This window comes from Myxocyprinus asiaticus, chromosome 13 (genome assembly GCF_019703515.2).
Source record: "Myxocyprinus asiaticus isolate MX2 ecotype Aquarium Trade chromosome 13, UBuf_Myxa_2, whole genome shotgun sequence".
In the NCBI taxonomy this organism is placed as follows: domain Eukaryota; kingdom Metazoa; phylum Chordata; class Actinopteri; order Cypriniformes; family Catostomidae; genus Myxocyprinus; species Myxocyprinus asiaticus.
The window spans coordinates 21,051,514-21,067,737 of record NC_059356.1 but is presented as its reverse complement, the minus strand read 5'-3'; the positions used below and the strand labels follow the sequence as shown (position 1 = coordinate 21,067,737).

Below are 16,224 nucleotides of genomic sequence, written 5' to 3'. Positions count from 1 at the left end.
ATAATCAAGTTCAACAAATTATACTTTGTAATTAACATTATTTTGTCTTAAAAATTAGATCCGCTGCACAATACGGTATGCCCGTCAACTGAACGTGCGTCTCAACAGCACATCTGATGTTTTCAGCTTAAACAGCTTTTTATAATGAAAGCAATTTATTTATTTTATTTTATTTTATTTTATTTATTTATTTTTTGAGATGCTGTTGTCTTGAAAACTTTAAAACTGACATTATCCAGTCCAACAGCCTCTGACATTAGTAGTTCATGGTTCGAGGCCAGCAAGCTTTTAGCTTTTGGTGGAACAGGGGCAATAAGAAAATGATTGGATTGGCCTGAATGCCCATGGGTAGTAGCCCACCCGTGCCTAAGTCAGTGGTTTGAATGATGCTGCATCCACACTGCTAGAGGTGCACACCTTAAAATATGGCAAATACATTACTAATTAAAGCTGCAAGCAGCGATGAACGGGCCCTCGCACCCTGGTGCACGTTGGGGCTGCTGTGCCAGGGAAATGTCACTCCAATTTTTTGGGGGTATTTTTTTAGCACTTAAATGTTGTTAAGAGTGTATCACAGTGTAAAACATGTCATTTCCTGTTGCCAGTAGGTGGCGCTATGACTATAACTGAATATTGGCACGTAGGTGTATTCAGGCCAGGACTCTTATAAAACATGTAAAGTTTGGAGCAGATTGGACATTTTATGTTTGAGTGATAACAACTTCCTGTTTCATGGTGAAACATCAAACTTTGTAAGGGCGCCACAAAGTTCTTGAACGCCGTTCAAAGAAAACTCAAAAACTTAGCAATTTAGCATCGCCTAGGCCTTTAGGTTAGAATAACCAAATATGAAGTAGATCTGATGAAATCTCTAGGAGGAGGTCGTTAAAGTACGAGGCCTGGAAATGGCAAAAACTGAGCAAAAATTTAAGAGAAAAATCAAAATGGCTGACTTCCTGTTGAGTTTAGGGCAAGGGTCCAAGAGACCATTTTTGTAGGTATTGGCATGTTACACATGTGTACCGATTTTCGTACGTGTAGGTGAAACGTAGCGTAAAGCGCACATCGTTGAAAGATTGTAGGTGGCGCTATTGAGCCATTTTGCCACACCTAATTCTGAAACCCATATCAGATGGATATTTTCGCCACTTCTGATGCGTGTGTAAAGTTTCATGAGTTTTCGAGTATGTTTAGGCCCTCAAAAATGCGATTCATTTGGGGGTAAAAAAATAAATAAAATACACGACTAGAAGAACAATAGGGTCCTCACACCATCGGGCCCTAATAAGACAATATTTAGATAAAGTTGTTTAGCTCATGGGGGCAGTGGTATCGAGGAAACACTTGTCAATTTCCCCAGTACCTGGTACCTGCTGGTACTGACTCCATATTCTACATGGGACTTTAATTTAGAGAGTGCACGAGCTGAGGTTTCTTCTTATGGCAAGCCGTTTTAGCTTTTATTCATTCGCAGGATATGAATTGTTGATATCAACAATTCAGTTTCCACTAGTTAGAATTCTATAACTTGATATCAAGAATGTAATTTTCACTAGTGGAAATGCCAATTGTTGATATCAGTAATTACAGTTCCACTAGTAAAAATGTGAATTCTTGATATCAAAAAATAACATCATCAAATCAAATCACTTTTATTGTCACACAATCATATACACAAGTGCAATAGTGTGTGAAATTCTTGGGTGCAGTTCCGAGCAACATAGTAGTCGTGACAGTGATGAGACATAAACCAGTTTACAATAAACATCAGATTTACACAACACAATTTAAAGTCTAATATACACATAATTACACACAACACAATATACAAATAATAACATACAATGTACAGTATACAATACACACAATATAGAATACACATTATACAATAAAAAAAAGTAAATATAGTATATATAAAATGTACAGTAGGTTGTATTGTACTGTATTGACATTCAGGCTGTCGGTTGATAGTGAGTTGCCAGTGTGTTGTTAAGAGAGAATATAATATAATAATAATATAATTTATGACAGATATAAGAGTAATAAAGTGCAGTGCTGATGTATTTTGATCATGGGAGATCAAGAGTTCAGAAGTCTGATTGCTTGGGGGAAGAAGCTGTCATGGAGTCGGCTGGTGCGGGTACTGATGCTGCGATACCGCCTGCCTGATGGTAGCAGTGAGAACAGCCCATGGCCCAGGTGGCTGGAGTCTCTGATGAAAATCACTCGCCGAAATCACATACTTGGTATCAAAAATGGGATTTCAACTAGTAAAAACCATAATTTTTGATATCTATAATTGAATTTTCACAAGTAAAGTTTCACACCGATATGTCATTCACTCTTATTCAAAACGCAATTATTGATATCAAACATTAGTTTCTTACTAGTTGAAAGTCCAATTTCACATATCAACAGTTCTTTTCTTACTAGTAAAAATCTAATTTTTGATATCAAGAATGTAATTTCTACTAGTGGAAATGCCAATTTTTTATATCAACAATTGAATTACAACGAATAAAAATGCTCATTTTTGATATCAGATATTCAGTTTTTATTAGTGACAATTTTAATTTCTGATATCTGTAATGCAATTGTTACTAGTAAGAAAGTCTTGTTAGATATCATTAATTAACTCCAAATTATTGATATCTGAAATCCACTTCCAGATATCAGAAATACCAAATGTAACATGCTGAAATTCAATTGCTGATATAAAAAATGACCATTTTCACTAGTTGTAATTCAATTGTAATATCAAGTATGAACATTTAACTAGTAACAATGTAATTATTGATATCAGTAAAGGGAGCTCTACTTGTAACATTTATTGCCTTGATATCTAAAATAGCCTTTGCAACTAGTGAAAATAGAATTACTGATATCTTAAATGTGATTTTAACAAGTAAAAACACTATTATCGATATCTAGAAATACAATTTTAACAGGTAAGAATAGCTATGGTAATGACTTTATGAATATTAATGAGATCTGGTTTTCCATGTATCCACTTTTGGAGCCAACAGTAGCAGGTTAAAAAAATGGAGGGAGGCATTCCATGTGGGTAAAACAGCTTTTTTTTTTGTATTTTTTTTCTTTTGTTTTTTAAGTTTTATTTTTATGCTTCAGAAACGGAAAATGAGAATTCATTTAAATTGTTCTTTTTTGTCCATTGTTAAAAAAATAAAATAAAAACAATATTAGATTTGCATATGTGGGCGGTACTGCAACACCCCTTTCATCTGATTGGCCAACCCACGCCGTCTTCCACTGCCTTAATCCTTTTAGCCAGAATAACAGTTCGTACCGCTCTGCATATTTGGCTCAATTTTAGTTAAATATTGTCCCCAACTACCACTCACTGTAAACTACACATGCCATACGCAGAAAAATATTGTTGCTGGGAACAAATCTGGTGCTGTTGCGAGGTGTTGTCTCTAATGGACGACGCGTAAGAGATCGCAAGCCACATCATATGCTGACTGGGAGTTTAGTCTCTATAATATATTATTTTTATATTGAATGAATTGTATGAATTTATAATACATCTGTTTTCATGGCGTTTTAATAAATGTAATGGCGAATGGGATTAAGGGAGTACAGAAGGAGCAGGTGTAAATTGTATTCATTCCAACTGCAATATACTGTTCATTATTCATAAATAAGGGTCGTTGTGCAGTCCTGCGTGCCGACGGAGTTACAGTTGGGATGCCTTTTGTCCGAATAATTAGTCTTAGCTATAGTTTGATGGTTTTAAATGAGCACTGAAACTTGACATTGCATGCTTTTTCTGACATGAGAAACCAGTAACAAAAAAATCACTCCCAGTGCTAAACGCCTCCCACGTCTGCTGCTGTCTGCCCAAGGAAAAAAGTCTTCTTACCTGCTAAGACAACATTGTGGAGGAATGAGTCTTACAATAGCGCATAATAACATAAACGAATCTTCTAGAATGTTAATATTGTACGTCTGTGTGTGTTACTGTATGGTAATTAAGTGCAAGAAGACAGCGCAAAATTTATATATATATATATATATTATAATAACTGGCGCACACTTTCAACCAAAATTATTGCATTTAATCCAAGCACAAACATATCCATATTTTTATGGAAAGTATTATATGTATTATAATTACACATTTTAATTTCATAACAAAATGTAATCAAATTATAGTTAGCAATATTTTACAATATTAAATCAATACAACTTGAATAAATTTAAGTTGTATTAATATTAGCTAAAGATCACACAATTATTATGTTATGAAATTGAAATGTGTAAATCTTAAATATAAGCAATATATATATTGCTTATATTTAAGAGATATATCTTATACCCGAATTAAATGAGTATTTTCAAGTCACCAAATATTTAAACTGACGTTGTTTCCTAACTGCACAAGATGACGCAACTAGACAGATAAACTCAACAGCACTGTGTTATTATTGAAAAGAACATTCCTGGGCCTCCTTTCCCAGAAGCATCCTAAGCCTAAGTAGATCGTAGAATCCATTTTAAGATTCATCTTAGTATTGTGGCCCATTTCCCCAAAGCATCGTAACTTAAGTAGCACTTGAAAATGCTCCTAGAATAAAGAGTGCTCTGGAGTAATAGTAGAGCGCTAAGAACAACATAAGGACACAGATTTATGCAGATATGTGCAGGACAATCTCGAAATTACACCTAATACAATTTAAATGCCAATAGCTACACTTTATGCTCATTTAATATCAGTATAAATAAATTGTATTTTATTATTATTAACGACAAGGCTAATAATAATAATAATAATAATAATAATAATACGAATAATAATAATAATAATAATAATAATAATAATAATAATAATAATAATAATAAATTCAGAAAATGGTTAGTCAATATTGGATGAACAGATAAATTAATAAGTAAACAAATAAAGTTATTTGTGGACTAGTTGGTAACAGCAGAGTGGTGGGATGATTGTTGCAGAGAACTGTAAAAATTACAATCAGAGAGAGAGAGAAGGAAAAAAGTCAATACCTTCCTGCAGTGCATGAAAATCCTCTGTATAACCTTGTTATATTGAATTAATGCTTGTTGTCATTAGCAGGACCGTACACAGGGCATCCGCTGTTTGCACTGATCCTGGAAGTTTTAATCTCGAAACACAGAGTCCATTTTGAAAACGAAATGTTAAAATGCACATCTGATGAACGAAGCAGTGATTGTGTCAAATAAATATATCGTTCTGCAAAACAAAATGCAGTCATTATGTGGTGAATTAAGTTGTACATTTAAGAAAATATTTTTCAATATTCCCTGCGAGGTAAATTACAAACATTTTTAAAGTTACGCACAAATATAATGAAGTTGCAATGACGAGCAGCACTATACGGTCACATTTCAGCACCGTCACACGGACAGCGACTCTCTTAATAGCATTTAAACTGCGTTCATGTTAAGCGCAGTTTTGGGAAACGTACGTAAAAAATAACGAACATTCGTAAAATCGTTGGTAGAAAACTCTCTTAACCGCTAAGATCAATCGTTATTGAGAAACGAGGCCCCGGTTGTTAAATTAGTGCATTTCATTTTAAACTAAAGTGCATAAAATAATAATAAAAATTAAAAATAATAAGATTTAGCCAATTCATTTTCTCAAAGGTTAAGTACAAATAAAACGTGAAAACCATTATTTTTACGGCTTCTTTACACACACAGGCACACAAGTTTGTTAGATTTTTATATCTACTCGTCCTTGTTCCTCCTACCCAAACATTAATTTAGCCTACGATTTTATGCAAAGTGAAGGAACACGTTTTCATACATTTATCAACAGCACACAGATACATTAGACACAATAGTATCCATCTGCTGAGCCACAGAGCCGTATAGGTTTGACACAGAAGTATAAATCGGCCTTAAGTCACAGCAGTTTCAGGCCTGCAGTCTCCGGACTGATGTTAGGGGCGGAGCTAATGACAGAACAATCTTGCCGGAGAGCACTAAGTTGTTGTCTATGTAAAGTTTTATTAAATCTAGCATTTTTGGTAAACAATTACTTTATTAAGCTAAGTATTTATCTGCTAACTACTGGATCTGTATAGATGTATTTCATAACGAATATTATTCTGGAAACAGTTCAACTGTCGATCAGATTGTATTTTTCTTTAAATGATTTGGTTTTGAATCATTCAAGCTTTTGTTGTTTAAATAATTATTTTAGTTTAATTGATTATTATTTAAATTTCATATCAGTTATGTAATTGATTTTTTTATTTATTTTGCAATGTACATGTTTTGTTAGGGTTTGTAATTGAGTGTTTATTTTGAATTTGATTTTATTAAATACATATGACATTAAATGCCCATTCTCTGTGTCTTTTTTAAGTACTCTTTGTAACTTTAAAGAAATCTTTGAACAGGAAAGAAATCAAATGATCACATATAGGCCTAATATAGTCAAATGGGTAACACCATACAATAAAGTTTCATTTGTAACAGCATTTGTTAATCTTGGTTAATGTTAATTTCAACACTTACTAATATATTTTTAAAATTAGAAGTTGTAAATGTTAACATTAGTTCATAAAATATAAATTAACAAAGAACAATGTTTTATCTATTAACATTAACAGAAATTAATAAATGCTGATAATTCATGAAACCTACTGTAACTAATGTTAACACATGGAACCTTATTGAAAAGTGTTGAAAAGGCTACCATTAAATGTTTGAGATAATAATCAAATCAAAATCGATGTAAAAACAGCACATTTGAAATCTAAAAAGCAAACAAACGTAAGAAATTATGCTCCAAACTATAGATGGTGCTAACACTGCATTAGTCCTGAGACTGCTGTGGCTCTGCGGCTCTGCAGATGGACCTATCTCGATACACTTTACAAAATCATACAATGTTATTAAATGTAAAAATAATATACACCTTGTGGTGTTGATATGAAAAATAAAAGTGTGGTTTATAAACGACAGAGGAAACGGATCGTGGAGATGAATTAGCGGTTCTCTTTTCCGCTTGCGTATTCCTTTCGAGGTTCCATACCTTTCTTTTTTGAATATTCATAAGGTACATAAGGAACTCGTAAGCACTCCTCATTATTATGCACATATCCAAAAAGGAATTTATGATATCTGAAATGACCATATTAACTAGTAAAAATTACATTTCAACATGTAACAATTCCTTTTTTACATGTAAGAATTCAGTTACAGATATCAAAAAATTATGGTTTTTACTAGTTGAAATTCCATTTTGATATCAAGAATGTATTTCCGCGAGTGATGACGTCATTGTTGATATCAAGAATTCACGTTTTTACTAGTGGAAATGTAATTATTGATATCAACAATTGGCATTTCCACTAGGAGAAAATACATTCCTGATATCAAGAATTAGCATTTTAACTAGTGAAAATTGAATTGTTGATGTCAATAATTCATATCCTGCGAATGAATAAAAGTCAATTCGGCTTGCCATATCTGCTCGATTATAACCATTCATTTGTCACGTTAATAAGCACCCATACAGAAATCTGAGATATGACCATGTAAAAGATGATAGTAAAGTTATACATATAAAAAAAAAAACATATAATATCAAAATTATATATAAACATATATTTCCTATGTGAGTTTTACATATAGCAATTTATCCGATTTTCTCCTCTTCTTTGAAACCCCGAAACGCAGGTTTTAATGTAGTGAACTTGTATAACCGGCAGAGGGCTTCATATACTGTGTATATACCATAATACAATTCTGCTGCCATTCACTCGCTCACTATCAATGCAAACCTTGATTATGAAGCGCTTAAATATGCTGTGCCCAGGACAAAATGTGTGTGCGTTACTGCGGTTTTTATTTATTCAAAAGGGAAATATTTCCAAAAATCTACTGTCTGTCACTGTCTAGCGACCGCTTTTCGCAGTTCTGCTCATGTGCACTCAACGAGCACCGAAAGTTTTCTTCACGTGCGTTTAGAGGCATTACTGCTTCCTTCCCAACTTTCGGACACACTGAAACATCCGGAGTTGGCTATTTGTGTGGGGAGCAGTCGATATACCCAGGAGCAAGCTCCGAAGCGAACATGTACAACTATGTACAGTATGGATTTTAGGAGCACGATGTTCGGCAGGTAAGTTACATCACATGCACTTAGCATGCAAAGTTTATCGTTTTCTTAATATTGTTGAGCAACTGAAAAAAGTTTGGTTAACTTGTACAATTTTCAAGAAATGTAATTTATGTTTGGTCTGTTTAGAGGACAGTATCTTTGACAAAATAATGAATATGGGCTGTTAAATTACAGCGCGAACCGTATATATGCATCGAAGCAAAATGTTGTTTTGTTGTTTCTGGGGAAAAATATCATGAGGTTTGGTCAACTTCCAGTTTCACCAGTTTCATTTTATTTCTGCACTGTTTGAACTTTCCCCGAAGCTCGCGCGAGCACGCGCGCGCACACACACACACACACACATACACACACACACACACACACACACACACACAGAGAGAGAGAGAGAGAGAGAGAGAGAGAGAGAGAGAGAGAGAAAGGTTTGTTTCACTTTATAAGTATCTCATGGACTTAAATTGATTTTATAGCAAGCTAATGCAATTTTCTATCACCTAAACCTAACACTCACAGAAACTTGTGCACATCAGTGTTCCAAGTTTCTTGGAGGATTCACCACAGTTCTTCTATCTATTTAGGCTGTCTCAATTGCTTCTGTCTCTTTATGTAATCTCAGACTGACATGATGTTCAGTGGGGGGCTTTGTGGGGGTCATGACATCTGTTGCAGGGCTCCCTGTTCTTCTATTGTTTATGAGTCTAAAATGCATATTCCCTATTGACACACTAAAGCTGAAGATATAAGTAACCATCTTAAGACAAATGCTTTTTTGAAACATCTTTTGTGCCTAAGACTTTTGCACAGTATTGTATATATATATATATATATATATATATATATATATATATATATATATATATATATATATACTTAGTGCTATTTAGAAATGCAGGTGAAAATGGAAAAAATCTGTTACATTGTAGTTACATGTGGGCTGAATTTATGACATGTAAGGAATTTTGTTATACTGTTTACCAATAAATTGTCATTACAAGCGATTTTCTTAGAATTGTAGTGTTTCAGATAACTGATGTTAAATATTGTCACGTGCTTTGTGGATAGGATACACAGATATTGTTAATGTTTAATAGTTATGTGTGATGACACGTTTTGTCAATGTCAGGTCACATATCTGGCAAACATTAAGCATGCTCATTATTTACCTTTTGAGATCTTTGCCCCCTGTGCAGGGGATGTTGACTTGATGGGGTGATATGCGCATGTTTTATTTTTGTCTTTAAAATAAAGCATGTGAGCATTTTCACCTATATTGTTTTATGTAATATACGTTCCTCTTTTATACGTCCACTTGTTACTTTTTTGGTGAAAGTTAGACTTTTTTTTTTGTATAATGAAATATATTGATACAACCAAAGAACATTAGTTAAAATTGAATTGAAAAATGAATTTAGTTGAGAGGGCTTATACCTCAGATGTTTAAGTCTTGTTTTTTTAAGTCTGTACTATTACTTCAGTAGCTAGATGCTGTGTTTCATATAAGGTTGTGATAACTTGTAGGTGAGTCATATTCCCAACCAATCATCTGATCACTTTCATTTAATCTTCAGAGTCTTCTCAGAATGGCCATGAATCGGTTGCCTTTAATCTTCTCTTATAATGTATACAATGAAACGTATTGTGTGTATTTTGTCCCTTTTGTCTGTTTGGATCCTCTTTTGGATCTTTCAGAGACGAGAGACTTGCAGTCATCTGAGTGCATGTTTGGATTGACAGCCTTTTGTTTTTGGACAGGATGGTCTGTCCTCTATCATGTGTGATTAGCACAATCAACAGTAAATCAGTCAATTAATTGTTCCTGCTCGTAGAAAGACTGAGAATATGAAAGGATTTTGGACATAGTTCTATCAGATGCCTATGTGCTCATTTTCTCTTTCTTGTTATCTTGTAATAACAGCCTGAATAATTACAATGTAATGGCCTCTTAATTTACTTTAATACCTGTAAACAACTTCATCAGACTTAGAATGACGAAATGAAATAGATGACTGCTTGACTGAACCATTTTTGGGAAGACACTTAGCTCAAGGCCAGCCCAGTGCTGTGTGTCGTTTCGCTGTTGAGACACTCTGAAGTGTATACATGCAGATCAATGAATGCCGTCACTGGTGAAGGGCCATTGGATGAGTCTCACAGTCCTCCATCCTCACAGCTGGACATTATCATATTCTCACATAGACAGATCAGCCTGGCACTCAGTTACAGTGACATACTCCTTTGCTATTATACTCTTGCTCAGAGCGGAATCAATATATCACAATATATTTTCACATTCATTTTACGCAAAAAAAAAAAGAAAGAAAAAACATTATTCAACCGTGGACAATGGTTCTACATGTTTGAAATGAGTTTTCTTAACTTACAATTACTTTGTAATCTCAACACAAGAGCTTTGTGTAAAGGGGACCTAAATGAATTGGGTCAAAGTAACTCAAATAAATCTCTATTTAAGCTAAATACATGCTAGTAGGAAGCACTACAAAGTGTAGCTTAGTAACTTTGCTATGGTTAGCACAGCAATTGCTGAATAAAGAGGGCAATCAATATCATGTGCCACATGTGCCTGTCCTCATCATAAGCTCAAGCTCTACTCTTCACCATAATGGTAACCCCCAATACTCCAACATAACAGAAACTCCTCTAAATCTCAACATAACAAAGCATTAAACACTAACAAATATCAACCTTTATCTTCATATCACACAAAAACAAAACATTTACTAACATTTACTCTCCCTATTGAGTCCCATGCAAACCCAGCTGGGAACTAGAAACCTCCTGGCAAGTTTCAGATAACCAAACAAAACATTACTCATGTTGTCCTAACACTGTTGGGACTATGGATTAAATATAACTTTATTTTTCATTGAAACAACTTAGTTAAATCAAATTCACTTGGTTACATGCACTTGTTTTAGTTAAATGAACAAGGGAGGATTCAGTAAACCAAACACTAGTGAAAGTTAATTGTTTTAAGTGTATTTGTATACCCACTTATAATCTAATTTAATATCTTTTTTCTCCCAGACAGCAATGAGTCCAAATCAAGATCAATAGAGACTTCTTGAAGTCTCCTGCTTCTCAGAATTTTCACCAGAGAAAACCCCCCCAGTCATTTTACACATTTTCTTTACTATCAGAAGAGATCTCAACAATGTCAACTGGACTCAGATATGCCTAGATAAGTCTGCAATCAAAAGTCTGAGATTTCAAGTTCTCATCAAATTCTCTTGAGTCTAGTGGCTATGCTATCCACATTAATTTTGTAGCTCTATTATTTTAATGTAAACCTATATGAAAAATAGTCTCTTCTGTTTCTAGAAGAGAAACATCTGTGACAAAGTTGTTTCTTAATATTGAGATCTCCATTAATTCTGTATTGAATTATTAGAGAGATTTTCTTTAAATCATGCTGATTTCACAGTTTCATCAGCAGCAGGAATCAAGTAGTCTCTTTCAAAAAAGTTAATCCATGAATTGAACTTGATTGGTTAGTTTGTATTAACTGAATTGAGCACAAAGACAGTAGGCCTATTATACTTTTTGTTAAGTATTGATAAATACATCTGCCTTTGATAAAAAATGAAAATATATGGGATTAAAAATGCCAAAGGTACATTGTTACAATGAGGTTCAGCTACACAGTTCTGGCCCAGATAATGCCACCAAATGACAATTCTTTTTATAAAGGCAAAGCAGAGACACACTGGGTGCTAAACCCTGGAGAAATTCCAAGCATTTATTTAATGAACTCATCCATGTGAATGAACAGAAAACCCTGCAGTGCTCTGACATCTAAGTAAATATTTTCCTCAATATAGTAAAAAAATAATTATGGTACTTAAAGGGAAATTTCTGCATGGACAAACATCTCAGGTTCATTCGGGTATTATAATTAAATTGTGAATGCAGTTTACACATCACACCTGCATAATTCTTTTTATAGTCTCATTATATTAAAATAATAATAATAAAACCAAAACTTTTTCTTCTACCTACATCAGATATTTATATTGAACAATATGAATAAAAATGAAAATAAAAGAAAGTAGAAATGTTACGAAAGCAAACAGAAAATACATGTCAATCCTTTATGTAACCCTGGTTTCAAAGGGGCCAATGCCAGAGTTGTCTTTGATAAAAGACAAAGCTGAAGACAAACAATCTGGTTGCAGCTAGAAATATAAAATAATAAGAAATATAATCAAGAGGCACATTATGGGTGGCAAGGCTTGCTGTGGCTCATTTATTCTGATTAGCAGTCTACCCCACTTCCCTGTGTCCTCATGCACATTAATTAAATCACACAGATAAAGAGTGTTTGGAGGAAAATAAAAAATAAAATCCCAAGCCTCAGGTTGGCATTGAGACCACGACATCATCACTCAATACATCAGCGGCTCAATGTAAGTGGCATAAAAGACCTCATTCCGAACAGGATTAGCTTTGTTGAGAGGTAGTTACAGATGCTAGGAAACCACGAAATACAAGAAAATTCAAAAAATGTGATCTGAATGCAATTTCTGTCCTTGAGGTGCCTCAAAATGAGGGTGTCCGAACACTCTTGTCTTGAACCTGAGTATTACGTGCTCTTTACCTTTAATGTATTTCCTCTAGTCTGAATGAAAAGGACTTTAACCTTTAAGATTGCACTGCTTCCATTACCATCAGTTCTGGCAATCCAATAAGACATTTGAGTGAAAAAAACTGATGGCAGTGGGATACATGGCCAAGCATAGGATCCATTTTTAAGAGTTTATTCACAGCCACATTGAGTGTCAGATTCATATTTGCAATGGGAAAGATATTTTAGCATTGCTGAATTGTGTTGCCAAATGTAAAACAAAATTTACTACTATTTGCATTTTTCTGATTATAATCAGATTTTATGATTTTTACACAACTTTGACTATTTTACATATTTGACATTCTTTACCACTGTAAGTTAGAACAAATAGCTACAAGAGAAACTGTGTATGCGATAGCGTTTGGTTGACCATTAAAACACAATTTAGATACTTAAAGCTAGGTGTGTAATTTTGTTCGATGTAAAATGTATTTCTCGTATCCCAGCTTAACATGCAGAGACCACTATTAGTAAGCCATTTGTAGACTGATTAGGTTGATTTCACTTACAAGTCTGACAATGTGACTTTGCGACACTATTAAAACTATATTCGGTGACCCATCCAGCCTGACACAGCAACATTTGCTTGAACAATAGTGTGACTTTTGGGCGGGACTATCTGTTAGTACAGCCAATAGAAGATGGGAAGTTTTCTGAAAACTATTTGAAAACAGTGAGTGCGTTTACATGAATGTTCTTACACCGATTATGCTTAATAAGCTGGCAGTGTGTGTGATCATTTAAACGCATTAAACAGCGTTCCTTTTTCGGTGTAAGGTCATAAATGGTGTAATGAATAAACCGATCGACACAGGTAGATTTTTGCCCATTACGGCAATTCCGCATCGCATATAAACAACTCAACCGTCGTTCTTACCGGCTTATCCAATTTGCACACATGTTGTCCGCACGCCTCTTCTGTTTTGACATCAAAAGCAGAGAATAACACGATTATTTCAAATGCCATCTAAACCCGGATTTCTTGCTTTGTCGTTTTTTTAAAAATAAGCTGATTTTTGGGAGTAATCAGCGTATTGGTGTGCATGTAACCTGGCTCAGTGATTATTTGAGCATTTCCATTTGTTGACGTTAGTGATGCAGAAATGACACACCTCAGCTTAGTTTACAGCTAAATTGTGAGATAACCATAGGATTTAAAGATCCTTACAAATATTCATCACTTATTCAAAACACTTTTGAGTAGTTTGATATCTTATCTGTGGAATAAATCTTTTACAAGCTCTCATCTTTTCCTTGATGTGTTAATACATACAGTTTATATATGCTTTAAAGAAGACTTTACTCGGATGTCATCAGATATTAATATTTACTCATTCTGCAGACACTTTTATGCAGAGTTGTTTACAGTATATTGAAGGAAGGCCTATACATTTTATAAGTATGTGTTCCTTGGAGTTGAAACCAAGACCTTGTTGTTATGTGTCGTCATGCTCTAGGAACTTGTACAATCATTTCAATGAATGCTTTGGATTTGATATTATGGTTGAGAAAGCACTACAAATTCATCAAACTTTCTTATTTAGGTTCATGAACAACCGGGTCCCATCTAGCAAGAGATACCAGCCCACTGAGTACGAACATGCGGCCAACTGTGCCACCCACGGAGTAAGACTCTCTTTTTCTTATCTCATTCAAATTAATATATAATGATTTCTCATTATGTTACACTGAAAAAAGTGGTGACCTGCAATTGTGACCTCAAGGATCTATTTCTACTTAATTTTACCCATAAAAATGACTTTTGTTGGTGTAGCCTAATTTATCAGGTTGATTTGGTTAATAACAGTTAACATTTCTGACTTGAAAAATAAAACAGTTAATTTGGATGTTACTACATAGCCTAAGGCATATTTCATAGGTTACCTGACAAATTCTGTTTTTCATATAGTGCCTTTCACAACACACAGCGTTTCATAGCAGCTTTACAGAAAATTATGCTATAACAAAAAATGATGCATATAAAGTCGTCATTGTGCGGTTCAAATGAATAACGATAATAAAAAGCTTGCCTCAAAAATAATTGTCTTCAGGCCCCCAGTGAGCATGTCAAAGGCGACTGTGGCAAGGAACATAAAACTCCAAAAGATGTTAGTTTGTGGAGGAAAAAAAAAACTTGGGAGAAACCAGGCTCACTGGGGGGACCAGTTCCCCTCTGGGTAAACAGTATGATTACAACGCAAATATTAGTCATCTATGTCTAATACAAGTCTTGTTTTATGTACGTAAACTGAGTAGATTTTGGTGGGCAATGTTTAAAACTAAAGGATTTTGTACGAACTCTAAGATTATTGATTAAGTCTTGTCTATGAATTGCATCCCAAATTTTTTGCAGAAGTGCACGCAGATGCATTGTCCTTTCATTTGGCTGATTAAGGCTTTTGTCAGTATTAATTTATCATCTATGTATTCTATATATAAGAAAGTGTAGTCCATCCTATGACCAAGATGATGCTGGCTGAGGTTAGTGAGGTGTGCCTCGTAGCCCGGCTGGAAGCTTGTGGCAGTTCATTTCCGGTGAAGACCATCCTAAGCCCGAGGTGCAGGCAGTGGACAGTGAATTATCCCATGTCTTACTGTTGTTGAGTTGGTAGCGGTTCATTGGCACAGGCTGCAATTAATAGTCATCACTTAGTGACACACAGCAGTGGGAGTGGCACATTGGGCTCGATCGAAGCTGGATCTGGAAGACTCTGGAAACCTCAAGATATGTATTTCTAGCGTAGATGCCATTCACTTTAAAGCAGAGTTATAGAGTATGAGAAGTGTTTCTGGTTCTGATAGACCTAACTAAAGCAGCATAACTATGAGTTGATGGATAAATTAGGTGTTTGTCTGGTGTATGCAACCGTGGACAATGGTTCCACATGTTTGAAATGGGTTTTCTTTACTTACAATTACTATGTAATCTCAACACAAGTGCTTGTGTGAAGGGGACCTAATTGAATTGGGTAAACCCAACAAAATTAGACTTGTCAAAGTAACTCAAATAAATCTCTATTTTTTTCTTTATGTACTAACTAGTGACAGTGAATGTTAGAAAGCTAAATATGTGCTAGTAGGAAGCACTACAAGTGTAGCTTAGTAACTTTACTATGGTTAGCACAGCAATTGCTGAACAAAGAGGGCAATCAATATCATGTGCCACATGTGCCTGTCCTCATCATAAACTCAAGCTCTACTCTTCACCATAATGCTAACCCCCAATACACCAACATAACAGAAACTCCTCTAAATCTCAACATAACAAAGCATTAAACACTAACAAATATCAACCTTTATCTTCATATCACACAAAAACAAAACATTTACTAACATTTACTCTCCCTATTGAGTCCCATGCAAACCCAGCTGGGAACTAGAAACCTCCTGGCAAGTTTCAGATAACCAAACAAAACATTACTCACGTTGTCCTAACACT

The 16,224-nt window shown here is 34.5% G+C and overlaps 1 protein-coding gene across 3 annotated transcripts in view; it reads left to right on the top strand.

Moving 5' to 3' along the window:
• Positions 1–7,819: 7,819 nt before the first annotated feature.
• The window catches only part of LOC127450199 (monocyte to macrophage differentiation factor 2-like), a 41,417-nt gene continuing 33,012 nt past the window's right edge, over positions 7,820–16,224 (top strand). For 2 of the 3 annotated variants that reach the window (XM_051714069.1, XM_051714071.1), the window contains exons 1-2: positions 7,820–8,140; positions 14,330–14,411. In XM_051714069.1, the coding sequence (XP_051570029.1) occupies positions 8,103–8,140; positions 14,330–14,411 (120 nt within the window). In that variant the 5' untranslated portion in view covers positions 7,820–8,102. The remainder of the gene's footprint in view (positions 8,141–14,329; positions 14,412–16,224) is intronic. The other variant, XM_051714070.1, reaches the window with a different exon arrangement.